The following is a 27,899-nucleotide window of genomic DNA, read 5'->3' on the forward strand; positions in this document are numbered from 1 at the left end:
TGGGGTTGTGACCAAATTTGACATACTGGTCTCGAGGAAGACATCCACATGATGCCCTTCACCTACAGGTCTTTTCTAAATAACTTCCTTGCGTCTTACCCATAAAGTCTTGGATAGTGAAGTTCTGGAACTCGGAGGACAGGATCAGCACGGAGTTGTTCAGAGTGTTCAACCTGCCATTGATGCTGTTGAGCTGCTTATTGTGAAGCTTATCAAACCAGGCGGTGTGAGTCCTCAGGGTGTTGTTCACCTCATGCACACAGTTCCACAGGCCCGACACATGCTTGTTGAGGGATTCCTTTATCTTATGCAAGCTTCCTGACACGGTATCAAGCTTGATGCAGACGTTCTCCAGCTTAGAGACTCTGTCCTCCAGACCTCCTGAAGATCGCCTGCACTCCTGGCTCTCCTCTATCACCATGTTGCCAAAACTGTTGATCTCTTTCTGGAAGACATGGAATCTCTCAGTGTTGTCCTTAATATGGTCGGTCACCTCCTCCTGAAGTTTATTAATCTCAGAGATGAGTTTGTGTTTGGTTGTCCCAAGGTCATGGATGTCCGTCTCGTGTTTCTCCACGCTTTCTTGTAGATCTTTAACGCTGTCGTTCAAGGATGTAAAGGTTACGATGATATTGGAAAGTTCTCCCTGTAAATGCTTCAGTTCTCCACTAGAACTTCCTCCAAAGACAGTGAAGCCATCCAGAGGTTTGTTGGAGCCGCTCAGGCCCTCCTCAGCTTTCTTGTGAATTGCCTGACAGGTGGCTGTGCACTCATCCACCTGTTCCTTCAGCTTGCCCACTTCTTCTTGCAGGTTGGAGCACACCTGTCCACAGCTCCTGTAGTCAAACTGTATCATCTTCTTGAGGGTGGCGATATCATTCTCCATGTCTAGCATCTTCCCATTAGTGTCATTCTGATACTGAGCAATATTTAGATCAAATCTGTCCAAATCATCCAAGATGGTGGATGTAAATCTGTCCTGGGCATCCTTTAGGTCATTGTATAACTTTGTAAAGGAGTCTCCGCTGGAATCCACAAAGGTCTTGACATTACTCAGCTCATCGTCCAGGTCACTGAGTGTCCCTTGCAATTTGCTACCAGATCCTCTCAGCTCTGTGATATCAGAATGGAAAATCTGGATCTGGTTGGAGTTCTGCTTCACCCTGTTCTCTAGATCAGAGATGGCTTGAGTCACATCTGAGCTTTGCTTGTTGCATTGGTCCCTGCAATGGTGGACGGAGCTGGTCACCTGGCTGCTCAGGATCTGGACATCTCCATCAACTTTTTTAATGCGATCTTCATTCTTTCCAACTCGATCTTTCAGGGCATCAATATCATGAGAGAAATCCAGCATTTTCTGCTCCATCAGGTCTCGGAATCCAGAACTGTTGCCCAGCTCTGTGAGCAAGATGTTTATCTTGTAGTCGTTGCCTTGAATGCGATTCCTTAAATCATCTTTCAGTTTATCGATCTCATCCTGGAAATAGGTCTTCATCTCATCTCTGTAGTGGTAATAATGTTCCTCCAAGGTCCTCCTGGTGGTGTTCATTCGCCCCTCAATATCTGACAGGCGGCTGTTTAGGTTAGTGTCCGTGGGTTTGATCTCATTGTTGTTACCTTCCCCTATTTCCTTGTCTAGACGGACGGTCAGGGCCACCACAGATCCAGACAAGGTGTCTGCTCTTCTTTCAGCTTCACCAACTCTTCTGCGCAGATCAGTGACTTCTGAGCAGCAATCTTTTGGCAACCGACTTGTCAGCTCCACTACCCGTGACTGGATATTCTGCACGGCTTCTCTGTTTCTTTGGTCCACAGAGTTGATCAGCTTCTCCAGTCCTCGTAGACGGTCTCTGTCATCATTGTTTTGATTACGGAGGCCATCTACTCCCGAGAGGCAGGCTGAACATGACTGCAGCATCCTTCTTTCCACTTCTTGTAAGATGTCTCCTCTCAGGTCTGTAACAGAATCGGCATTGACTGAGGGCTTGTTGTGATTGAGGTTTCCAAGCTCTTGATCATGATCCTTCACCTTCATGTCCAGGTTTGTCAGTAGCGTTTGAATATCATTGAGTTTGTCTGACATATCGGACTGGCTAGAGGCAGAATCTGCCGGCTGCTTCCCATTCAACACATTTTCCACAGTCAGACGAATCTCAGACTGGAACTTCTCATTCATCCCCTGCATTGTAGACTGCAAGTTCTGCAGTTCCTTGGTCAGACGTTGCACTTTGTCCTCCAGCTGCTTCACTTTCTCAGAGTCTCCCTGACCTGCCAGAAACAGTAATGCAGAGAGTATTACAATGTGGGCTGAAACATGTACCACAGGCATCCTTACAAGGATAGATTGACATCCAGTAATACCTCATATTAGGAGACCTTTCTGGTGACCACATATTAGGAGGATTGGAAGCTTGTAGAGAAGACAGAACCCAGAGAGAAACTGCAAAGAGTGAGAGAGAAGGTAAGAAAATGCAGATCCAGAAGGAAACCAAAGATGGGAACACATAGACAGGTCAGGACCTTAACAGGAGGAGATAGTCCAGGGGACACGGAAGAAGAGAGAGTCCAGGGCGCAGTGGAAGAGAGAGTCCAAGGTGTAGAAGGAGAGAATCCAGGACACAGGAGAAGACAGCTGAGGAGAAAATCACAGGACGTGGTCTGTCTGCAGCCATAGGGCAATGTGTCTTAAATGACCAGATAGTTGAAATTCACATGAAGAGTGAAGTCAGAAGAGAACAAGCGTGGTCCTCAGGTGTCACAACAATCTCAGAAGTATCAACAATTACCAACATAAGGAGACTATATACCTTAGATAGCTGGTGGATGAGCTTATTTGGAGGGCAACTATTCCCCCCAACCCCTTATCTGAGTATGCATGTGAAACAGAAAAGAATATGGGGAGAAGAGAAGGGGGGATCAATAGAGAAAATAAGGAGGAGTCAGGGGAGCACAGAAGGAGGAGTCAGAGTAGCACGGAAGAGGAAGTCAGAGGAGCACAGGAGGAGGAGTCAGAGTAGCACAGAAGGAGGAGTCAGAGCAGCACGGAAGAGGAAGTCAGAGGAGCACAGGAGGAGGAGTCAGAGGCGAACATGAGGAGGAGGAGGAGGAGCACAGGAGGGGGAGTCAGAGGAGCACAGGAGGAGGAGTCAGAGGAGCACAGGAGGGGGAGTCAGAGGAGAACAGAAGGGGGAGTCAGAGGAGAACAGAAGGGGGAGTCAGAGGAGCACAGAAGGAAGAGTCAGAGGAGAACAGAAGGAGGAGTCAGAGCAGCACGGAAGAGGAAGTCAGAGGAGCACAGAAGGGGGAGTCAGAGGCGAACATGAGGAGGAGGAGGAGGAGCACAGGAGGGGGAGTCAGAGGAGCACAGGAGGGGGTGTCAGAGGAGCACAGGAGGAGGAGTCAGAGGAGAACAGAAGGAAGAGTCAGAGGAGAACAGAAGGAAGAGTCAGAGGAACACAGGAGGGGGAGTCAGAGGAGCACAGGAGGGGGAGTCAGAGGAGCACAGGAGGGGGTGTCAGAGGAGCACAGGAGGGGGAGTCAGAGGAGAACAGAAGGAAGAGTCAGAGGAACACAGGAGGGGGAATCAGAGGAGCACAGGAGGGGGAGTCAGAGGAGAACAGAAGGGGGAGTCAGAGGAACACAGGAGGGGGAATCAGAGGAGCACAGGAGGGGGAGTCAGAGGAGAACAGAAGGGGGAGTCAGAGGAGCACAGGAGGGGGTGTCAGAGGAGCACAGGAGGGGGAGTCAGAGGAGAACAGAAGGGGGAGTCAGAGGAGCACAGAAGGAAGAGTCAGAGGAGAACAGAAGGGGGAGTCAGAGGAGAACAGAAGGGGGAGTCAGAGGAGAACAGAAGGGGGAGTCAGAGGAGCACAGAAGGAGGAGTCAGAGGAGCACAGAAGGAAGAGTCAGAGGAGAACAGAAGGAAGAGTCAGAGGAACACAGGAGGGGGAATCAGAGGAGCACAGGAGGGGGAGTCAGAGGAGAACAGAAGGGGGAGTCAGAGGAACACAGGAGGGGGAATCAGAGGAGCACAGGAGGGGGAGTCAGAGGAGAACAGAAGGGGGAGTCAGAGGAGCACAGGAGGGGGTGTCAGAGGAGCACAGAAGGAAGAGTCAGAGGAGAACAGAAGGGGGAGTCAGAGGAGAACAGAAGGGGGAGTCAGAGGAGAACAGAAGGGGGAGTCAGAGGAGCACAGAAGGAAGAGTCAGAGGAACACAGGAGGGGGAATCAGAGGAGCACAGGAGGGGGAGTCAGAGGAGAACAGAAGGGGGAGTCAGAGGAGCACAGAAGGAAGAGTCAGAGGAGAACAGAAGGGGGAGTCAGAGGAGAACAGAAGGGGGAGTCAGAGGAGAACAGAAGGGGGAGTCAGAGGAGCACAGAAGGAAGAGTCAGAGGAGCACAGGAGGGGGAGTCAGAGGAGAACAGAAGGGGGAGTCAGAGGAGCACAGAAGGAAGAGTCAGAGGAGAACAGAAGGGGGAGTCAGAGGAGCACAGAAGGAAGAGTCAGAGGAGAACAGAAGGAGGAGTCAGAGGAGCACAGAAGGAAGAGTCAGAGGAGAACAGAAGGGGGAGTCAGAGGAGAACAGAAGGGGGAGTCAGAGGAGCACAGAAGGAAGAGTCAGAGGAGCACAGGAGGGGGAGTCAGAGGAGCACAGAAGGAAGAGTCAGAGGAGCACAGGAGGGGGAGTCAGAGGAACACAGGAGGGGGAATCAGAGGAGCACAGGAGGGGGAGTCAGAGGAGCACAGGAGGGGGAGTCAGAGGAGAACAGAAGGGGGAGTCAGAGGAGCACAGAAGGAAGAGTCAGAGGAGCACAGGAGGGGGAGTCAGAGGAGAACAGAAGGGGGAGTCAGAGGAGCACAGAAGGAAGAGTCAGAGGAGAACAGAAGGAGGAGTCAGAGGAGAACAGAAGGGGGAGTCAGAGGAACACAGGAGGGGGAATCAGAGGAGCACAGGAGGGGGAGTCAGAGGAACACAGGAGGGGGAATCAGAGGAGCACAGGAGGGGGAGTCAGAGGAACACAGAAGGAAGAGTCAGAGGAGCACAGGAGGGGGAGTCAGAGGAGCACAGGAGGGGGAGTCAGAGGAGAACAGAAGGAGGAGTCAGAGGAGCACAGAAGGAAGAGTCAGAGGAGAACAGAAGGAGGAGTCAGAGGAGCACAGGAGGAAGAGTCAGAGGAGAACAGAAGGAGGAGTCAGAGGAGCACAGAAGGAAGAGTCAGAGGAGAACAGAAGGAGGAGTCAGAGGAGCACAGAAGGAAGAGTCAGAGGAGAACAGAAGGAGGAGTCAGAGGAGCACAGGAGGAAGAGTCAGAGGAGAACAGAAGGAGGAGTCAGAGGAGCACAGAAGGAAGAGTCAGAGGAGAACAGAAGGAGGAGTAAGAGGAGAACAGAAGGAGGAGTCAGAGGAGCACAGGAGGGGGAGTCAGAGGAGCACAGGAGGAAGAGTCAGAGGAACACAGGAGGGGGAGTCAGAGGAGAACAGAAGGGGGAGTCAGAGGAGAACAGAAGGGGGAGTCAGAGGAACACAGGAGGGGGAATCAGAGGAGCACAGGAGGGGGAGTCAGAGGAACACAGAAGGAAGAGTCAGAGGAGCACAGGAGGGGGAGTCAGAGGAGCACAGGAGGAGGAGTCAGAGGAGCACAGGAGGAGTCAGAGGAGCACAGGAGGAAGAGTCAGAGGAGCACAGGAGGGGGAGTCAGAGGAGCACAGGAGGAAGAGTCAGAGGAACACAGGAGGGGGAGTCAGAGGAGAACAGAAGGGGGAGTCAGAGGAGAACAGAAGGGGGAGTCAGAGGAACACAGGAGGGGGAATCAGAGGAGCACAGGAGGGGGAGTCAGAGGAACACAGAAGGAAGAGTCAGAGGAGCACAGGAGGGGGAGTCAGAGGAGCACAGGAGGAGGAGTCAGAGGAGCACAGGAGGAGTCAGAGGAGCACAGGAGGAAGAGTCAGAGGAGAACAGAAGGGGGAGTAAGAGGAGAACAGAAGGGGGAGTCAGAGGAACACAGGAGGGGGAATCAGAGGAACACAGAAGGAAGAGTCAGAGGAGCACAGAAGGAGGAATCAGAGGAGCACAGGAGGGGGAGTCAGAGGAGCACGGAAGGAGGAGTCAGAGGAGCACAGGAGGAGGAGTCAGAGGAGCACAGGAGGAGTCAGAGGAGCACAGGAGGGGGAGCCAGAAGAGAACAGAAAAAGGAATCAGGAGAGTCAGAGGAATACAGAAGGGTGAGGGGACAAAGTAGTCAGAGTAAAACAAAATGGTGAATTAGGGGAGCACAGAAGGGTGTTCAGGGGGCACATTGAGTAGTAGGATGATTCTTTCAGAGTCATTGGAGAATTATAAAAAAACAACTTTCCCACAGTAACCCATCGACGCGCAGCTTCCAGTGGTTGGTAGTGGGCACATCTGACTGTATTCTAGGTCTCTGTTTCGTCACCACTATTATTAGCATTACGACCATAAACTGGGTTTCCACAGCAGACTCATCCTCACCTCCAGATCCACTAAGATGGCCTCCTCCATTTGATCCAGAAAAGCCGGGTCTTACAGGTCTTGGCCTGGGTCTAGTGGTTGTTGTGATGTGACCTCCATTTGCAGGTCCCTCCGTGCAGTCGTCTCCTGAATATCCATGGCAACATTTCCATTCCATGTCCGTCACAGTCTTGTAGGCTATTTTGTATCGGGGTCTCATGTAGCTGCGGTACCTGGGATGGATGGAAGACAAGATGGATGGTGGAAGACGTCAGCTTATTGATGTAAAATTGATGAGTGGGCAGCTCTCCTATGTAAGATACTGACCCCCTAGTAACCTGTGCCGAAACTCCATCACCTTACTAGAGTAGATACAGAAGAAACACAGAGCTCAGGTAATGTTATTATATACTGGTAAGTTACCATAGAAGTGCAGAACCAACTACACGCTACTCATATTGTAATCCCAGACATGACGACTCTCCTAAATGTCCAGGAGAAGGGCAAGAAAAGATTAAACCTTCAACTCCTAGAAGAGGGGGATTTTCTTCTGCACTGCCAGAAGGGAGAGGGACAGACAGAAGAGCAGGAGGAGAAGGAGAACAAGGAGGAGGAGGAGAAGATCACCAGAGGAAGAGAAGGAGAACAAGGAGCAGAGCAGGAGGAAGAGAAGAACAAGGACCAGAGTAGTAGGAGGACAAGATCAAGCACCAGAGGAGGAACAGGATGAAAATAACAAGCACCAGAATAGGAGGAGAAGGAGAACAAGGACCAGAGCAGGAGGAAGAGAAGAACAAGGACCAGAGGAGGAGCAGTAGGAGAAGGAGAACAAGGACTACAGCAGGAGGAGAAGAAGAAAAAGGACCAGAGCAGGAGGAGGAGAAGAACAAGGACCAGAGTAGTAGGAGGAAAAGATCGAGCACCAGAGGAGGAAGAGGACGAAAAGAACAAGCACCAGAACAGGAGGAGAAGGAGAAAAAGCACCAGAGCAGGAGGAGAAGTAGAACAAGCACCAGAGGAGAAGGAGAACAAGGACCATAGGAGAAGGAGAACAAGGACCAGAGGAGAAGGAGAACAAGGACCAGAGCAGGAGGAGAAGGAGAACAAGGATCAGAGCAGGAGAAGAAGATCAAGCACCAGAGGAGGAAGAGGAGAAGAAGAAGAACAATCACCAGAATAGGAGGAGAAGGAGAACAATCACCAGAGCAGGAGGAAAAGAAGAAAAAACACCAGAGGAGAAGCAGAAGGAGAACAAGGACTACAGCAGGAGGAGAAGAAGTACAAGGACCAGAGCAGGAGGAGGAGAAGATCAAGCACCAGAGGAGGAGGAGAAGAAGAACAAGCACCAGAATAGGAGGAGAAGGAGGAAAAGTGCCAGAGCAGGAGGAGAAGGAGAACAAGCACCAGAGCTGGAGGAGAAGGAGAACAAGCACCAGAGCTGGAGGAGAAGAAGAACAAACACCAGAGGAGGAGGAGAAGGAGAAGAAGGACCACAGCAGGAGGAGAAGAAGAACAAGGACTAGAGCAGGAGGAGGAGAAGATAAAGCACCAGAGAAGGAGGAGAAGGAGTACAAGCACCAGAACAGGAACAGAAGATAACAAGGACCAGAAGAGTAGAAGAAGAATAAGCACCAGTGGAGGATGAGAAGATCAAGCACCAGAAGAGGAAGAAGAGGAGAAGAAAAACAAGTACAAGAGGAGGAAAATAACAACAAGCACCAGAATAGGAGGAGAACAACAAGGAGCTGAGAAGGAGGAGGAGAAGATCAAGCACCAGAGGAGGAAGAGAAGAAGGACAAGCAGCAGAATAGGAGGAGAAGAAGAACAAGCACCAGAGAAGGAGGAGAAGAAGAACAAGCACCAGAGAAGGAGGAGAAGAAGAACAAGCACCAGAGAAGGAGGAGAAGAAGAACAAGCACCAGAGAAGGAGGAGAAGAAGAACAAGCCCCAGAACAGGAGGAGAAGAAGAACGAGAACCAGAGAAGGAGGAGAAGAAGAACAAAGACCAGAGCAGGAGGAGAAGAAGAACAAAGACCAGAGCAGGAGGAGAAGAAGAAGATCAAGCACCAGAGGAGAATGAGAACAAGGACCAGAGCAGGAGAAGAAGGAGATAAGGCACTAGAGGATGAGAAGAAGGAAAATAAGCACCAGAGGAGTAGAGGAAGGAGAAGATCAAGCACCAGAAAAGGAGGAGACGGAGGACTAGAGGAGTAGAAGAAGGAAAACAAGTACTAGCAGAGGAGGAGAAGGAAAAGAAGCATCAACAGAAGAGGAGAGAGCGAACACCAGTGGAGGAAAAGTAGAGCAACCACCAGAGAAGGAGAACACACACCATAGAAGAAGGAGAACAAGCACCAGAATAAGAAAAAGATAGAACGGTGACCAGAGCAGGAGGAGAAGGAGAACAAGCACCAGATAAGGAGAAGAAGAAAAACAAGTAATAGTAAGAAGTAAGTAGTGAACTGGAGGAGGCCAAAAGAATTGGAACCTCAAAGAAATTCCTTGCACTCAAGTGTCCCCAACTGGCTGGACCCCTGTACTCACTGGACGGTGCGAGGACACTGGATCTGACCCCAAACACAGGGCTGATACTCCGGCTTCACATAGGCCTCCACCCCATCTTCCACCATACAGGTGACCGTCCGAGTCACAACATAAGCGCACCAGTTCCTGGAAAAGAAAAAGAAATGGCAAATGAGGAGATGAACTGCAGCACACTGCCTGGAATAGCGGCTATCTCCAGCACACTGAGTGGTCAAACCAAACCGCCCCAACCTGTGCACTGCCTGGAATGGCGGCTATCTCCAGCACACTGAGTCACCTGGGCCATGAGGTCAGTGCAGTGTCCTGTCCTGTAGGGGTCAGTGCGGTGTCCTGTCCTGTAGGGGTCAGTGCGGTGTCCTGCCTGTAGGGGTCAGTGCAGTGTCCTGTCCTGTAGGGGTCGGTCAGTGCGGTGTCCTGTCCTGTAGGGGTCAGTGCGGTGTCCTGTCCTGTAGCGGTCAGTGCGGTGTCCTGTCCTGTCGGGGTCAGTGCGGTGTCCTGTCCTGTAGCGGTCAGTGCGGTGTCCTGTCCTGTCGGGGTCAGTGCGGTGTCCTGTCCTGTAGGTGTCAGTGCAGTGTCCTGTCCTGTAGGTGTCAGTGCGGTGTCCTGTCCTGTAGGGGTCAGTGCGGTGTCCTGTCCTGTAGGGGTCAGTGCGGTGTCCTGTCCTGTAGGTGTCAGTGCGGTGTCCTGTCCTGTAGGGGTCAGTGCGGTGTCCTGTCCTGTAGGGGTCAGTGCGGTGTCCTGTCCTGTAGGGGTCAGTGCGGTGTCCTGTCCTGTAGGGATCAGTGCGGTGTCCTGTCCTGTAGGGGTCAGTGCGGTGTCCTGTCCTGTAGGGGTTAGTGTGGTGTCCTGTCCTGTAGGGGTCAGTGCGGTGTCCTGTCCTGTAGGGGTCAGTGCGGTGTCCTGTCCTGTAGGGGTCAGTGCGGTGTCCTGTCCTGTAGGGGTCAATGCGGTGTCCTGTCCTGTAGGGGTCAGTGCGGTGTCCTGTCCTGTAGGGGTCAGTGCGGTGTCCTGTCCTGTAGGGGTCAGTGCAGTGTCCTGTCGGGATCAGTGCAGTGTCCTGCCTGTAGGGGTCAGTGCAGTGTCCTGCCTGTAGGGGTCAGTGCGGTGTCCTGTAGGGGTCAGTGCGGTGTCCTGCCTGTAGGGGTCAGTGCGGTGTCCTGTAGGGGTCAGTGCAGTGTCCTGTCCTGTAGGGGTCAGTGCGGTGTCCTGTCCTGTAGGGGTCAGTGCGGTGTCCTGTCCTGTAGGGGTCAGTGCGGTGTCCTGTCCTGTAGGGGTCAGTGCGGTGTCCTGTCCTGTAGGGATCAGTGCGGTGTCCTGTCCTGTAGGGGTCAGTGCGGTGTCCTGTCCTGTAGGGGTCAGTGCAGTGTCCTGTCCTGTAGGGGTCAGTGCGGTGTCCTGTCCTGTAGGGGTCAGTGCGGTGTCCTGTCCTGTAGGGATCAGTGCGGTGTCCTGTCCTGTAGGTGTCAGTGCGGTGTCCTGTCCTGTAGGGGTCAGTGCGGTGTCCTGCCTGTAGGGGTCAGTGCGGTGTCCTGTCCTGTAGGGGTCAGTGCGGTGTCCTGTCCTGTAGGTGTCAGTGCGGTGTCCTGCCTGTAGGGGTCAGTGCGGTGTCCTGTCCTGTAGGGGTCAATGCGGTGTCCTGTCCTGTAGGTGTCAGTGCGGTGTCCTGCCTGTAGGGGTCAGTGCGGTGTCCTGTCCTGTAGGTGTCAGTGCGGTGTCCTGCCTGTAGGGGTCAGTGCGGTGTCCTGCCTGTAGGGGTCAGTGCGGTGTCCTGTCCTGTAGGGGTCAATGCGGTGTCCTGTCCTGTAGGTGTCAGTGTGGTGTCCTGCCTGTAGGGGTCAGTGCGGTGTCCTGTCCTGTAGGTGTCAGTGCGGTGTCCTGTCCTGTAGGGGTCAGTGCGGTGTCCTGCCTGTAGGGGTCAGTGCGGTGTCCTGTCCTGTAGCGGTCAGTGCGGTGTCCTGTCCTGTAGGTGTCAGTGCGGTGTCCTGTCCTGTAGCGGTCAGTGCGGTGTCCTGTCCTGTAGGTGTCAGTGTGGTGTCCTGTCCTGTAGGTGTCAGTGCGGTGTCCTGTCCTGTAGGGGTCAGTGCGGTGTCCTGTCCTGTAGGGGTCAATGCGGTGTCCTGTCCTGTAGGGGTCAGTGCGGTGTCCTGCCTGTAGGGGTCAGTGCGGTGTCCTGTCCTGTAGGCGTCAGTGCGGTGTCCTGTCCTGTAGGTGTCAGTGCGGTGTCCTGTCCTGTAGGTGTCAGTGCGGTGTCCTGTCCTGTAGGGGTCAGTGCAGTGTCCCGTGGGGCGGTTCCAGCCTCTCTTGGCATCAGGCTTGGTTTTTGTGTGATGGGTGTCACTTTACATTTTGGGGTACAAATAATGTTTTATCCTTTATCATTGTCTGAATTGTGGGAAAAACCCTCAAAACTAATTCTTTGGGGGTTCACTGTTGATAACTTTTTTCGTGGGTCATTGTGATGATGGCGACACTTTGTGGATATCGGATTTATTAGGAGACCCTTCTGGTGAAACATAAAATTGCCCCCGTGGACTCTGCGGTGCAGTCAGACATATTCCTGCCATTAAGATAATAATATGGGGGTGCAGAACATCATCTGACCAGCAGGTGGGGCTATGGCACCGCTCACACAATTCTAGGACACACAAACCGCAAGCTACGTGGACAATAACTGGGAATATACACAGTGACTGCTGCAGCATCAGGAGAGCGCCCCCTGGAGAGGAATACATGTACTGCAACAACAAGGTAGATAACACCGACTGAAGGATATACAGTGTTGGCCAAAAGTATCGCCCCCCCTGCAGTCCTGTCAGATAATCCTCGGTGTCCCCAGATAATGATTACACAGCACAGACTCTTATATAGTATATAAGTGACACAGGGTATATACAGTATAAGTATCGCCCCCTGCAGTCCTGTCAGATAATCCTCGCTGTCCCCAGATAATGATTACACAGCACAGACTCTTATATAGTATATAAGTGACACAGGGTATATACAGTATAAGTATCGCCCCCTGCAGTCCTGTCAGATAATCCTCGCTGTCCCCCAGATAATGATTACACAGCACAGACTCTTATATAGTATATAAGTGACACAGGGTATATACAGTATAAGTATCGCCCCCTGCAGTCCTGTCAGATAATCCTCGCTGTCCCCCAGATAATGATTACACAGCACAGACTCTTATATAGTATATAAGTGACACAGCAGGGTATATACAGTATAAGTATCGCCCCCTGCAGTCCTGTCAGATAATCCTCGCTGTCCCCCAGATAATGATTACACAGCACAGACTCTTATATAGTATATAAGTGACACAGGGTATATACAGTATAAGTATCGCCCCCTGCAGTCCTGTCAGATAATCCTCGCTGTCCCCAGATAATGATTACACAGCACAGACTCTTATATAGTATATAAGTGATACAGGGTATATACAGTATAAGTGTCGCCCCCTGCAGTCCTGTCAGATAATCCTTGGTGTCCCCCAGATAATGATTACACAGCACAGACTGTTATATAGTATATAAGTGACACAGGGTATATACAGTATAAGTATCGCCCCCTGCAGTCCTGTCAGATAATCCTCGCTGTCCCCAGATAATGATTACACAGCACAGACTCTTATATAGTATATAAGTGACACAGGGTATATACAGTATAAGTATCGCCCCCTGCAGTCCTGTCAGATAATCCTCGGTGTCCCCCAGATAATGATTACAAGCACAAACTCTTTGGTAATATCTTCAGTTATTTTGCTTGCAATGAAAAAACACAAAAGAGAATGAAAAAAAAGTCACATCATTGATCATTTTACACAAAACTCCAGAACTGGTGCGGACAGAAGTATTGGCGCCCTCAGCCTAATACTTGGTAGCACAACCTTTAGACACAATAACTGCGCACAACCGCTTCCGCTAACCAGCAATGAGTTTCTTACAAGGCTCTGCTGGAATCTTAGACCCTTCTTCTTTGGCTCCTGCTCGCGGTCCCCCCTGAGATGTGAAGGGGGCCTTCTCCAAACTGCCACCAAGAGATCTCTCCCCCTCCCCCACAGGTGTTCTATGGGATTCAGGGCTGGACTCATTGCTGCCACTTTACAAGTCTCCAGGGCTTTCTCTCACCACCATTTTCTAGTGCTGACCTGAAGTGTGTTTTGGGTCCTTGTCCTGCTGGAAGAGCCCTGACCTCTGAGGGAGACCCCGCTTTCTCACACTGGGCCCTACATGATGCTGCACAATGTGTTGGTCGTCTTCAGACTTCATAATGCCATGCACACGGTCAAGCAGTCCAGTGCCAGAGGCAGCAAAGCAACCCCAAACCATCAGGGACCCTCCGCCATGTCTGACTGTAGGGGGCGTCTTCTTCTCTTTTTTCCTGTAATCTCTATGTTGAGGCCTTTTCCTACTTTTGTCTCCTCTGACCAGAGAACATTCTTCCAGAACAGTTTTGGCTTTCTCAGGTAAGTTTTGGCAAACTCCAGCCTGGCTTCTGTCTGTGGGTAAGAAGTGGGGTCTTCCTGGGTCTCCTACCATACAGTCCCTTCTCATTCAGACGCTGACACTGGATAGTACGGGGTGACACTGTTGTACCCTCGGACTGCAGGGCAGCTTGGACTTGTTTGGATGTTAGTCGCGGTTCTTTATCCGCCATCCGCACAATCTTGCGGTGAAATCTCTGGTCAATGTTTCTTTTGCGTCCACATCTAGGGAGGTTAGCCACAGGGCCATGGGCTTTACACTTCTTGATGACACTGCGCACGGTAGACACAGGAACATTCAGGTCTTTGGAGATGGACTTGTAGCCTTGAGATTGCTCAGGCTTCCTCACAATTTTGCTTCTCAAGTCCTCAGACAGTCCTTTGCTCATCTTTCTTTTCTCCATGCTCAATGTGGTCACACAAGGACACAGGACAGAGGTGGAGTCAACTTTAATCCATTTCAACTGGCTGCAAGTGTGATTTAGTTATTGCCACCACCTGTTAGGTGCCTCAGGTAAGTAACAGGTGCTGTTAATTATACAAATTAGAGAAGCATCACATGATTTTTTGACAACTCTTAGGGTAAGTTCACCCTGAGTAAATGCTAGCTTATTTTGTAGAGTAAAATTACACTTGTAAATTTTGCTATCCCATTGACTTCAATGATATTTTTTACACATATTTTTTGCAAAAATACACGTGCATTTACTCAGTGTGAATGCACCCTTTTTGTGGTTTTCCATTGAAGACAAATTAAATGAAGATATCAATACCAAAGAATTTGTGCTTGCAATCATTTTCTGGAAGAACACGGGTATTATCTGACAGAATTGCAGGGGGGCCAATACTTTTGGCCAACAGTGTAGAAGGGGCTGATATATAGAGAACACCTCCTGGAGGATATACAATACATAGGACAGACAGCAGACGTATATACTATACACAGGACAGACGGCAGAGGTATATACAATACACAGGACAGACGGCAGAGGTATATACTATACACAGGACAGACGGCAGAGGTATATACTATACACAGGACAGACGGCAGAGGTATATACTATACACAGGACAGACGGCAGAGGTATATACTATACACAGGACAGACGGCAGAGGTATGTACTATACACAGGACGGACGCCAGAGGTATATACTATACACAGGACGGACGGCAGAGGTATATACTATACACAGGACGGACGGCAGAGGTATATACTATACACAGGACGGACGGCAGAGGTATATACTATACACAGGACGGACGGCAGAGGTATATACTATACACAGGACGGACGGCAGAGGTATATAGTATACACAGGACTACAGACTGGATCCAGGTCACTGCTCAGGCTGGGTGTGACTATTATACAGGCAGGATTAGGAGGAGGAATCTTACAGGTGACCTCACTAATCCTAGAAGTAACAGGCGGATGGGTCTGCTGGGATTAGTAGTACGCCAGCACAGATCCAGCCCCGGCTACAACCACATGGATTACAGATGTTCTTAGTCTACACTGACACCAAGAAGGAAGTCCCAGAGAAATCCAATCGATAACACCGGGAACTACCGGGAATCCTGCCAGGAAATATCCGAGCCACAACAGGAAATGTATCAGCGATTATATCACAGGTCATAGTAAGGGATTATACTGAGAGATATCAGACCAGGAGAGATTACTGAATATCAGAGAGGTGATATCAAGGGATTATATCAGGTGTATAAGAGGTGATATCAGGAGATTATATCAGGTGTATGAGAGGTGATATCAGGGGATTATATCAGGTGTATGAGAGGTGATATCAGATTATATCAGGTGTATGAGAGGTGATATCAGGAGATTATATCAGGTGTATGAGAGGTGATATCAGATTATATCAGGTGTATGAGAGGTGAGATCAGGAGATTATATCAGGTGTATGAGAGGTGATATCAGGAGATTATATCAGGTGTATGAGAAGTGATATCAGATTATATCAGGTGTATGAGAGGTGAGATCAGGGGATTATATCAGGTGTATGAGAGGTGATATCAGGGGATTATATCAGGTGTATGAGAGGTGATATCAGGGGATTATATCAGGTGTATAAGAGGTGATATCAGGAGATTATATCAGGTGTATAAGAGGTGATATCAGGAGATTATATCAGGTGTATGAGAGGTGATATTAGATTATATCAGGTGTATAAGAGGTGATATCAGGAGATTATATCAGGTGTATGAGAGGTGATATCAGGGGATTATATCAGGTGTATGAGAGGTGATATCAGGGGATTATATCAGGTGTATGAGAGGTGATATCAGGAGATTATATCAGGTGTATGAGAGGTGATATCAGGAGATTATATCAGGTGTATGAGAGGTGATATCAGATTATATCAGGTGTATGAGAGGTGATATCAAGGGATTATATCAGGTGTATGAGAGGTGAGATCAGGAGATTATATCAGGTGTATGAGAGGTGATATCAGGAGATTATATCAGGTGTATGAGAAGTGATATCAGATTATATCAGGTGTATGAGAGGTGAGATCAGGGGATTATATCAGGTGTATGAGAGGTGATATCAGGAGATTATATCAGGTGTATGAGAGGTGATATCAGGGGATTATATCAGGTGTATGAGAGGTGATATCAGGGGATTATATCAGGTGTATGAGAGGTGATATCAGGGGATTATATCAGGTGTATGAGAGGTGATATCAGGGGATTATATCAGGTGTATGAGAGGTGATATCAGGGGATTATATCAGGTGTATGAGAGGTGATATCAGGGGTTTATATCAGGTGTATGAGAGGTGATATCAGGGGATTATATCAGGTGTATGAGAGGTGATATCAGGGGATTATATCAGGTGTATAAGAGGTGATATCAGGAGATTATATCAGGTGTATGAGAGGTGATATCAGGGGATTATATCAGGTGTATGAGAGGTGATATCAGGGGATTATATCAGGTGTATGAGAGGTGATATCAGGGGATTATATCAGGTGTATAAGAGGTGATATCAGGAGATTATATCAGGTGTATAAGAGGTGATATCAGGAGATTATATCAGGTGTATGAGAGGTGATATTAGATTATATCAGGTGTATAAGAGGTGATATCAGGAGATTATATCAGGTGTATGAGAGGTGATATCAGGGGATTATATCAGGTGTATAAGAGGTGATATCAGAGCATTATATCAGGTGTATGAGAGGTGATATTAGATTATATCAGGTGTATAAGAGGTGATATCAGAGCATTATATCAGGTGTATAAGAGGTGATATCAGGGGATTATATCAGGTGTATGAGAGGTGATATCAGATTATATCAGGTGTATGAGAGGTGATATCAGATTATATCAGGTGTATGAGAGGTGATATCAGGGGATTATATCAGGTGTATAAGAGGTGATATCAGGAGATTATATCAGGTGTATGAGAGGTGATATCAGATTATATCAGGTGTATGAGAGGTGATATCAGGGGATTATATCAGGTGTATAAGAGGTGATATCAGGGGATTATATCAGGTGTATGAGAGGTGATATCAGGAGATTATATCAGGTGTATGAGAGGTGATATTAGATTATATCAGGTGTATAAGAGGTGATATCAGGAGATTATATCAAGTGTATGAGAGGTGATATCAGGGGATTATATCAGGTGTATGAGAGGTGATATCAGGGGATTATATCAGGTGTATGAGAGGTGATATCAGGGGATTATATCAGGTGTATGAGAGGTGATATCAGGGGATTTTATCAGGTGTATGAGAGGTGATATCAGGGGATTATATCAGGTGTATAAGAGGTGATATCAGGAGATTATATCAGGTGTATAAGAGGTGATATCAGGAGATTATATCAGGTGTATGAGAGGTGATATTAGATTATATCAGGTGTATAAGAGGTGATATCAGAGCATTATATCAGGTGTATGAGAGGTGATATCAGGGGATTATATCAGGTGTATAAGAGGTGATATCAGAGCATTATATCAGGTGTATGAGAGGTGATATTAGATTATATCAGGTGTATAAGAGGTGATATCAGGAGATTATATCAGGTGTATAAGAGGTGATATCAGGAGATTATATCAGGTGTATAAGAGGTGATATCAGAGCATTATATCAGGTGTATAAGAGGTGATATCAGGGGATTATATCAGGTGTATGAGAGGTGATATCAGATTATATCAGGTGTATGAGAGGTGATATCAGAGCATTATATCAGGTGTATGAGAGGTGATATCAGGGGATTATATCAGGTGTATAAGAGGTGATATCAGGAGATTATATCAGGTGTATGAGAGGTGATATCAGGGGATTATATCAGGTGTATGAGAGGTGATATTAGATTATATCAGGTGTATGAGAGGTGATATCAGGGGATTATATCAGGTGTATGAGAGGTGATATCAGGGGATTATATCAGGTGTATAAGAGGTGATATCAGGGGATTATATCAGGTGTATAAGAGGTGATATCAGGGGATTATATCAGGTGTATGAGAGGTGATATCAGATTATATCAGGTGTATGAGAGGTGATATCAGAGCATTATATCAGGTGTATGAGAGGTGATATCAGGGGATTATATCAGGTGTATAAGAGGTGATATCAGGAGATTATATCAGGTGTATGAGAGGTGAGATCAGATTATATCAGGTGTATGAGAGGTGATATCAGGGGATTATATCAGGTGTATAAGAGGTGATATCAGGGGATTATATCAGGTGTATAAGAGGTGATATCAGGGGATTATATCAGGTGTATGAGAGGTGATATCAGGGGATTAAATCAGGTGTATAAGAGGTGATATCAGGGGATTATATCAGGTGTATAAAAGGTGATATCAGGGGATTATATCAGGTGTATAAGAGGTGATATCAGGAGATTATATCAGGTGTATGAGAGGTGATATTAGATTATATCAGGTGTATAAGAGGTGATATCAGGAGATTATATCAAGTGTATGAGAGGTGATATCAGGGGATTATATCAGGTGTATGAGAGGTGATATCAGGGATTATATCAGGTGTATGAGAGGTGATATCAGGGGATTATATCAGGTGTATGAGAGGTGATATTAGATTATATCACGTGTATGAGAGGTGATATCAGGGTATTATATCAAGTGTATGAGAGGTGATATCGGGGATTATATAAAGTGTATAAGGGTGATATCAGATCATATCAAGTGTATGAGAGGTGCCATCAGACTATATCAAGTGTATGAAAGGTGATATCAGATTATATCAGCTGTATGAGAGGTGATATCAGGAGATTATATCAAGTATATGAGAGGTGATATCAGATTATGTCAGGTGTATGAGAGGTGATATCAGATTATATCAAGTATATGAAAGGTGATATCAGATTATATCAGGTGTATGAGAGGTGATATCAGATTATATCAAGTATATGAAAGGTGATATCAGATTATATTGGGTGTATGAGAGGTGATATCAGATTATATCAGGTGTATGAGAGGTGATATCAGGGGATTATATCAAGTGTATGAGAGGTAATATCAGGGGATTATATCAAGTGTATGAGAGGTGATATCAGGGGATTATATCAGGTGTATGAGAGGTGATATCAGATTATATCAGGTGTATGAGAGGTGAGATCAGGGGATTATATCAGGTGTATGAGAGGTGAGATCAGGGGATTATATCAGGTGTATGAGAGGTGATATCAGATTATATCAAGTATATGAAAGGTGATATCAGATTATATTGGGTGTATGAGAGGTGATATCAGGAGATTATATCAGGTGTATGAGAGGTGATATCAGGGGATTATATCAAGTGTATGAGAGGTAATATCAGGGGATTATATCAAGTGTATGAGAGGTAATATCAGGGGATTATATCAAGTGTATGAGAGGTGATATCAGGGGATTATATCAGGTGTATGAGAGGTGATATCAGGAGATTATATCAGGTGTATGAGAGGTGATATCAGGGGATTATATCAAGTGTATGAGAGGTAATATCAGGGGATTATATCAAGTGTATGAGAGGTGATATCAGGGGATTATATCAGGTGTATGAGAGGTGATATCAGATTATATCAGGTGTATGAGAGGTGAGATCAGGGGATTATATCAGGTGTATGAGAGGTGATATCAGGGGATTATATCAGCTGTTTGAGAGGTGACATCAGGGGATTATATCAAGTGTATGAGAGGTGCTATCAGGGATTATATCAGGTGTATGAGAGGTGTTATCGGGAGATTATATCCGGTGTATTAGAGGTGATATCAGATTATATTAGGTGTATGAGAGGTGATATCAGATTATATCAGGTGTATGAGAGGTGATATCAGGAGATTATATCAGGTGTATGAGAGGTGAATCGGTTATTATATCAGGTGTATGAGAGGTGATATCAGGAGATTATGTCAAGTGCATGAGAGGTGAGATCAGATTATATTAGGTGTATTAGAGGTGATATCAGGAGATTATATCAGGTGTATGAGAGGTGATATCAGGAGATTATATCACGCACCCTCAGATTATATCACCAGGAAATTATATCAGATTATATAATGTGTTAGAGGTGAGGTCTGTATATCTTGTCATATGTCTCTATCTTTACACCTGACCTGTGGGTTGGAGGCCTCCATCTCTGCCCTTACTCTAGGACCGCAGTATTATACACAGTATCTGCTTAGTACATGGACATTACCGGCCATAAATCCTCCATGTTCCCAGCAGTCCCTGTAGAGCAGATGCCTCAGGCTGTGAGCTCATGTAGTTTTATGACCCCACCAGGGAGTTTGTGTATCAGTTCTGTCAGACAAGACTCAGCTGGAGACCCTGATATACTGGAGACCCCTGACCCCATTTGCTGACATCTATATCATATGTCCCAGCAAACTGCAGATGGCTGCCCCTACAGGAGATGCTGGACCTGGCCACCTTCCAATGTAACATCTCAAGAAGATCTCCTGATGTGAAGGTCACATAGTCAATCCTGTGCATGACCTCTAGTGTGGGTTAATCTGTGTCACCAGGAAGGTCATGGTGAGGTAAAAGCCATGGGTGGTCTTCTATTAACAGACATGATTCAGTCCTCATCACTTCCACCACAGGAACAAGGTCTTTATCGTCATTGGGTAGCCATGGCCTGACCCTGTTATAACAGTGGATGTGGTGATCTTCATAATAAGGGTGATCACTCATCACGTATCGGCCAACAGATCAGTTACTCCAATGTGTGCGACCCCACTCTATCCATGATGTGGGTGCTCATCACCTACCGGCCAGTATCTACAGATCAGTTACCCCAATATGTGTGGTCCTTTTCTGTCTATCATGTGTGTGCTCATCACCTACCGGCCATTATCTACAGATCAGTTACCCCACTGTGTGTGGCCCTTCTCTGTCCCTCATTTTTGGTGCTCTTCAACTACCGGAAAGTATCTACAGATCAGTTACCCCAATGTGTGTGGCCATTCTCTGTCCATCATGTGGGTGCTCATCACCTACCGGCCAGTATCTACAGATCAGTTATCCCAATATGTGTGGCCCTTTTCTGTCCATCATGTGGCTCTCATCACTTAGTGCCCAGTATCTACAGAGTGACGCCAATATGTGTGGCCCTTCTCTGTCCTTCATGTGGCGCTCATCCATCACCTACCGGCCAGTATGTACAGAGTTACCCCAATATGTGTGGCCCTTCTCTGTCCATCATGTGGCTCTCATCACTTAGTGCCCAGTATCTACAGAGTGACGCCAATATGTGTGGCCCTTCTCTGTCCATCATGTGGCGCTCATCCATCACCTACCGGCCAGTATGTACAGAGTTATCCCAATATGTGTGGCCCTTCTCTGTCCATCATGTGGCTCTCATCACTTAGTGCCCAGTATCTACAGAGTGACGCCAATATGTGTGGCCCATCTCTGTCCATCATGTGGCGCTCATCCATCACCTACCGGCCAGTATGTACAGAGTTATCCCAATATGTGTGGCCCTTCTCTGTCCATCATGTGGCGCTCATCCATCACCTACCGGCCAGTATCTACAGAGTTACCCCAATATGTGTGGCCCATCTCTGTCCATCATGTGGCGCTCATCCATCACCTACCGGCCAGTATCTACAGAGTTACCCCAATATGTGTGGCCCTTCTCTGTCCATCATATGGCTCTCATCACTTAGTCCCCAGTATCTACAGAGTGACGCCAATATGTGTGGCCCTTCTCTGTCCTTCATGTGGCGCTCATCCATCACCTACCGGCCAGTATCTACAGAGTTACCCCAATATGTGTGACCCATCTCTGTCCATCATGTGGCGCTCATCCATCACCTACCGGCCAGTATCTACAGAGTTACCCCAATATGTGTGGCCCTTCTCTGTCCATCATATGGCTCTCATCACTTAGTCCCCAGTATCTACAGTGTTTCCCCAATATGTGTGGCCCATCTCTGTCCATCATGTGGCGCTCATCCATCGCCTACCGGCCAGTATCTACAGAGTTACCCCAATATGTGTGGCCCTTCTCTGTCCATCATATGGCACTCATCACCTACCGGCCAGTATCTACAGAGTTACCCCAATATGTGCGGCCCTTCTCTGTCCATCATGTGGTGCTCATCACCTACAGGCCAGTATCTACAGAGTTACCCCAATGTGTGTGACCCTTCTCTGTCCATCATGTGGCGCTCATCCATCACCTACCGGCCAGTATCTACAGAGTTACCCCAATGTGTGTGACCCTTCTCTGTCCATCATGTGGCGCTCATCCATCACCTAACGGCCAGTATCTACAGAGTTACCCCAATATGTGTGGCCCATCTCTGTCCATCATGTGGCTCTCATCACTTAGTGCCCAGTATCTACAGTGTTTCCCCAATATGTGTGGCCCTTCTCTGTCCATCATGTGGTGCTCATCACCTACAGGCCAGTATCTACAGAGTTACCCCAATGTGTGTGGCCCTTCTCTGTCCATCATGTGGCACTCATCACCTACCGGCCAGTATCTACAGAGTTACCCCAACATGTGTGTGGCCCTTCTCTGTCCATCATATGGCTGTCATCACTTAGTGCCCAGTATCTACAGAGTTACCCCAATGTGTGTAGCCCTTCTCTACTCATCAGTTGGGTGCTCATCATCACCTATTAGTTACCCCAATGTGTCTTGCCCCTCTCTGTCCATCATGTGGCGCATATCACCAACTATCAGTTACCCCAATGTGTGTTGCCCCTCTGTGTCCATCATGTGGCGCACATCACCAACTATCAGTTACCCCAATGTGTGTTGCCCCTCTCTGCCCATCTTGTGGCGCTCATCAATGACCTACTGTCCAGTATCTTCAGATTAGTTACCCCAATCTGTGTTCCATTACGGAAAATATTGTCACCTACCTGTGCCGACTGGCAGCCCGCAGTCCGTTCTGGGGCTGTGTCACCCCCTGTGCTGTCATGACTTGTCCCTGGGGGGCAGCACCCCCTGTGTACAGGTTATAGCGAGGAGGGTAGTTAGTGGCATGGGCTCCACTAATGTACAGTAGGTAGGCTACAAAACACAAGACTTTAGACTTTTCCATCATTATGACTGTGAACAATTGTAGAGACATTAATTACAATGGCCAAGATGAGAAGAATCCGAGGACATCCCAACCCAGAAGATATCAATGGAAGAAACCAGAACCGGCCTCGGATAGTGTCACGCTAGATAATAGATAACTGATCCTGCACACGTCAATCCAAGGCTGATGGCCAAGATTATCATGGGACGCTGAATGATCCAAAGTATCTGAGCTATCAATGATGAATTCCTCAGGGATGTCTACCCGCCTGATGGGGGATGTTGTCATGTGTCAGGCAGATGTTTGGAGATGCATCCAGATAGTGGTGGTAGTACCTTCAGAAGTGAAGCAAGCTGTGGTGTTCCTCAACATAACCAAGAACATGTTCCCTTACGTGACAAAGCATGAAGTCTTGTGTACATCCCAGACTACAATCCAAGTGATTTTACATCACCACAAAATACTCCACGTCAAACCTCTTCCCCAACTGCAGAAATCCGCACTCGATCACACGATCTCCAGGAACCAGAAGACTCTTGGTCTCCTGTATGAAGATCACTCGGACTCCTGGATGAAGATCACACTTGGTCTCCTGGATGAAGATCACTCTTGGTCTCCTGGATGAAGATCACTCTTGGTCTACTAGATGCAAATCCTACTTGGTTTTCTAGGTCACACTTTGTCTCTCGTATCGTGTTCACACCTGGTCCCTTGTAGCCAGGCTGGTCTCATGCATTTGGTGCCTCTTCTGGGACGTCACTTCTCTTGCTGCCCCCGCACTCTCACAAGCCTCCTTAAGTCTCCTTGGACAGCACAGCACTGCCAGCATCCTCCTGGAGAGGGAGAAGAAAGCCTGGAGCAGGAGAATGAGGGGGAGGAGGGACAACTGAAAGAAAATCTTCATTCCCAACCCCCTCCCAAAACTTCCTGCCTCCCCTAAGTCTGGATATTAACCCTACAGATCACCTTCTATAGTGACAGTGAGGAGTGTGAGCTCTGGGGGCTCAGGAGAGCGCTGGCCGGAGCAGAAGTGGGGAGCGAGACGTCTTTAGAAATGTCTCTGGTCTATAATGGATGTAGAAAGACATCAGAGCGCTCTCTCTATTTCCCAGTCCATATTTTAGTACTGTGATATGTCTGTTTCTCTCTGTCTCTCACTCACACTCCATCTCTCTCTCCTTCTCCCTCAGTTCTGATAAATCTTTGTCCCTCTGTGTCACTCTTTTTCTCTGTCTTCCCTTCTCTCCTTCCCTCTATCCGACTCTCTCACTGGTATATCTCTGTCCCTCTCTCTGTCTGTCTTCCCTTCTCTCTATCCCTCTCTGTCTCCATCTCTGTCTCTCTATGTTTATCTCTGTCTCTCTCAGTTTCTTTATCCCTCTCTCCATCTCTCTATGTCTAAGAAAAAATGTCTTTGTACCGTGTTAGCCAGTGGATATGAAATGAAAGAAATTTTTTGAGAGAAGCCCTACAGTATGTCTCTCACTGTCTCTCTGTCTCTGTAGGTTTATCTCTGTCTCTCTCTGTCTCTCTATCCCTCTCTCAGTCTCTCTCTCTCTGTCTCTCTAGGTTTATCTCTGTCTCTCTCTGTCTCTCTATCCCTCTCTCAGTCTCTCTCTCTCTGTCTCTCTAGGTTTATCTCTGTCTCTCTCTGTCTCTCTATCCCTCTCTCAGTCTCTCTCTCTCTGTCTCTCTAGGTTTATCTCTGTCTCTCTCTGTCTCTCTATCCCTCTCTCAGTCCCTCTCTGTCTCTCTATCCCTCTCTCTGTCTCTCTATCCCTGTCTCAGTCTCTCTCAGTCTCTCTCTCTGTCTCTCTAGGTTTATCTCTGTCTCTCTCTGTCTCTCTATCCCTCTCTCAGTCTCTCTCTCTAGGTTTATCTCTGTCTCTCTTTCTCTCTATCCCTCTCTCAGTCTCCCTCTCTCTGTCTCTCTCTATATCCCTCTCTCTGTCTCTCTCTGTCTCTCTATCCCTCTCTCAGTCTCTCTCTCTGTCTCTCTCTCTATATCCCTCTCTCTGTCTCTCTCTGTCTCTCTATCCCTCTCTCAGTCTCTCTCTCTGTCTCTCTCTGTCTCTCTATCCCTCTCTCAGTCTCTCTCTCTGTCTTTCTCTGTCTCTCTAGGTTTATCTCTGTCTCTCTCTGTCTCTCTCTCTCTGTCTCTCTATCCCTCTCTCAGTCTCTCTCCGTCTCTCTATCCCTCTCTCAGTCTCTCTCTCTCTCTCTCTCTCTCTCTCTCTATCCCTCTCTCTGTCTCTGTAGGTTTATCTCTGTCTCTCTCTCTGTCTCTCTCTCTCTCTCTCTCAGTCTCTCTCTCTGTCTCTCTAGGTTTATCTCTGTGTCTCTATTCCTCTCTCAGTCTCTCTATCCCTCTCAGTCTCTCTCTGTCTCTCTATCCCTCTCTCAGTCTCTCTCTCTGTCTCTCTAGGTTTATCTTTGTCTCTCTCTGTCTCTCTATCCCTCTCTCAGTCTCTCTCTCTGTCTCTCTATCCCTCTCTCTGTCTCTGTAGGTTTATCTCTGTCTCTCTCTGTCTCTCTAGGTTTATCTCTGTGTCTCTATTCCTCTCTCAGTCTCTCTATCCCTCTCAGTCTCTCTCTGTCTCTCTATCCCTCTCTCAGTCTCTCTCTCTCTCTGTCTCTCTATCCCTCTCTCTGTCTCTGTAGGTTTATCTCTGTCTCTCTCTGTCTCTCTAGGTTTATCTCTGTCTCTCTCTGTCTCTCTATCCCTCTCAGTCTCTCTCTCTCTCTGTCTCTCTATCCTTCTCTCTGTTTCTTTCCATCCTGGTATATCTCTGTATCTCCTCTTGCTCTCTCTCTCTCTCTTTCTGTATATACCGCTCTAGTATAAGTCTGAGTATCCCGGTCTCGGGGGTAGACACACGTTAGAGCCCCATTAGGTATGGGTCCCTCTGCAATCTTACAAGCAGTTTATTAATAGGGTGTGAATACTGGTTTTGCCCAGGGCCCCTCTGCAGCCTCCGTCACCTCAGTCACTCACCTACACATCGGTCACCTGTGGTCTCGATACTCCAGGTGACACGCAGGTGGGCAGGTTATAGAATTGAGTGAATCTTAGCCCTCAGTGCCAGTCTGCTGTGTCAGAAGCCACCAGATATTGACGTGTATTAGGAAAGGCCTAGCTTCTAGGGAAGAGAGCATTATGTCACCTCTCTATAAAGCAGTGGCCACAGGGTCCGGACAAGAAGCCATAAACAAAGATAACGGAGAACTAGAGAACGGTTAACTGGAGTCACCGAGGGCGGCTCAGGTGCTCCAAACTGCTATGCCCCGCTGTCCTATATTTGGCCTCCCCTTCCCCTTCCTTTACTTGAATAATAGGGCTGAGGAACTGAGCTGAACCCCTGCCTGGCCCTGTATCTCGCATTCACTCTGCAAATTGCACATTCGGCGCATGCGCATTACTACTCTGATTTTGCACAATTGTGTCACAGTGCACTCATAAACGATGGGGCCGCGGCTTCTCACTGATGAAGAGGAACGAGATTCTGGCTGTACCATGACAAAACTGGTGTATAATTATACAATACATGGTGCAGACCCAGTCACTCAAGGAAGGGGGGAAGAAAGGAGGCCAATCACAGCGCAGCGGGGGTTAGCAGTTTGGAGCACTGCAGATGCCCTTATTGCTCCAGATTGCAATGGATATGAATGGGACATGTTGTATAATATTCGGAACGGATACTTGGAAGGGAAGTCCAATAGATTGTGAAATTGGTCGTGTGTGTGAAGCCTAAAGGAAGAGGAATGTCATGAGAAGTTGCACAAGACAGTCTGAACCATCATGGATCCTGCTCCAGGCACATAGTGGTAAAGGTGGAACATGTAAGAACGGGTCAGACATCGGAGAACACCATACAGGTCATTGATCTGAATGTAGAATGAAGATCCAGAGATCCACCTGGTGGCCAGTCCATGGGCGGTGGTGGACGCAGCAACTTCCTCTAATTTCCGGAATACAGAGAGAGAATTGTTTGTGGATTGCGCTGAACCCACCGAGCTCATATTTATCATGGAGTGACAATGCTAGCCGAACACTAGAGTAGTGGCAGAAGGAAGTTCCTTGGTTCCACAAGATGAGATTATTTTGGTGGACAACCCTTAAAATATAGCTCATTATACCCTTCAAATCTGGGTGTCTTCTGCTGGCCATTATTGTGTCATACCCTGGACATTATCTGTAGAAGTCACTTTCCTGGGTACTATCAGTGTCTCCAGGACATGGTATGGTAGAATGGTGTAACAGTTGGACAGTATATGGAGAAGATAATGGGTATTGCAGGACTCACTATTAGGAGAGGAACCGCATACATGATGACAGACAATGATGATGGTGGTGGGAGTAGCTAATGGAGCTGATGGATAATGATAACTCACAACTGACCCTGAAGAAGAGTCGCACAAGATCCAGAAACCCTGCACACCAAGAATGGAGCCAAGCCAAGTAGATGTAACAGGGACCAACAAAGGGGACTCTAGACAGGCGAAGGGGAAATCATAGACTAGTATTTGGAGGATGAAGAACCCGTCATCAGTAAGGGCCAATCCAGGATAGACCAAAGGACTACCAGTGATGGACAGCAAGCAAAGAGATCTACAAACATAGACTCTCTACTATGTATGGTGGTCTTTAGCTTCTCCCCGACGACAGATATCAGGAGAACTGTATTGTTAATGGTATAACCATTCTCTGGAAGACTCTGGAGGGGGAAAGAGGTGTCTGGAGGAGACAGAGGAGCCTGGAGAGGACAGAAAGAGTAAGCTAGGGGATAGAGGAGTCTGCAGGAAGACAAAGGAGTCTGTGGGGGACAAAGGTGTCTGGAGAAGGACTGAGGACTCTTGAGGGGACATGTAGGTC

The 27,899-nt window shown here is 47.9% G+C and overlaps 1 protein-coding gene across 7 annotated transcripts in view; it reads right to left on the minus strand.

Annotated features, from left to right (window-relative positions):
- The window catches only part of EMILIN1 (elastin microfibril interfacer 1), a 49,603-nt gene that overhangs the window by 11,403 nt on the left and 10,301 nt on the right, over positions 1–27,899 (minus strand). For 6 of the 7 annotated variants that reach the window (XR_012715354.1, XR_012715356.1, XR_012715355.1 and 3 more), the window contains exons 1-4: positions 22,863–23,892; positions 9,015–9,140; positions 6,492–6,703; positions 100–2,268 (exon numbers count right to left, since the gene is read on the minus strand). Coding sequence is in view for 2 of the 7 variants with exons in the window: in XM_075269395.1 (XP_075125496.1) it covers positions 100–2,268; positions 6,492–6,703; positions 9,015–9,140; positions 22,863–23,074 (2,719 nt within the window). In the remaining 5 variants the exon portion in view is untranslated. Of the gene's footprint in view, positions 1–99; positions 2,269–6,491; positions 6,704–9,014; positions 9,141–22,862; positions 23,893–27,899 lie in introns of those variants that run through there. The other variant, XM_075269396.1, reaches the window with a different exon arrangement.

Source organism: Leptodactylus fuscus, chromosome 3 (genome assembly GCF_031893055.1).
Source record: "Leptodactylus fuscus isolate aLepFus1 chromosome 3, aLepFus1.hap2, whole genome shotgun sequence".
In the NCBI taxonomy this organism is placed as follows: domain Eukaryota; kingdom Metazoa; phylum Chordata; class Amphibia; order Anura; family Leptodactylidae; genus Leptodactylus; species Leptodactylus fuscus.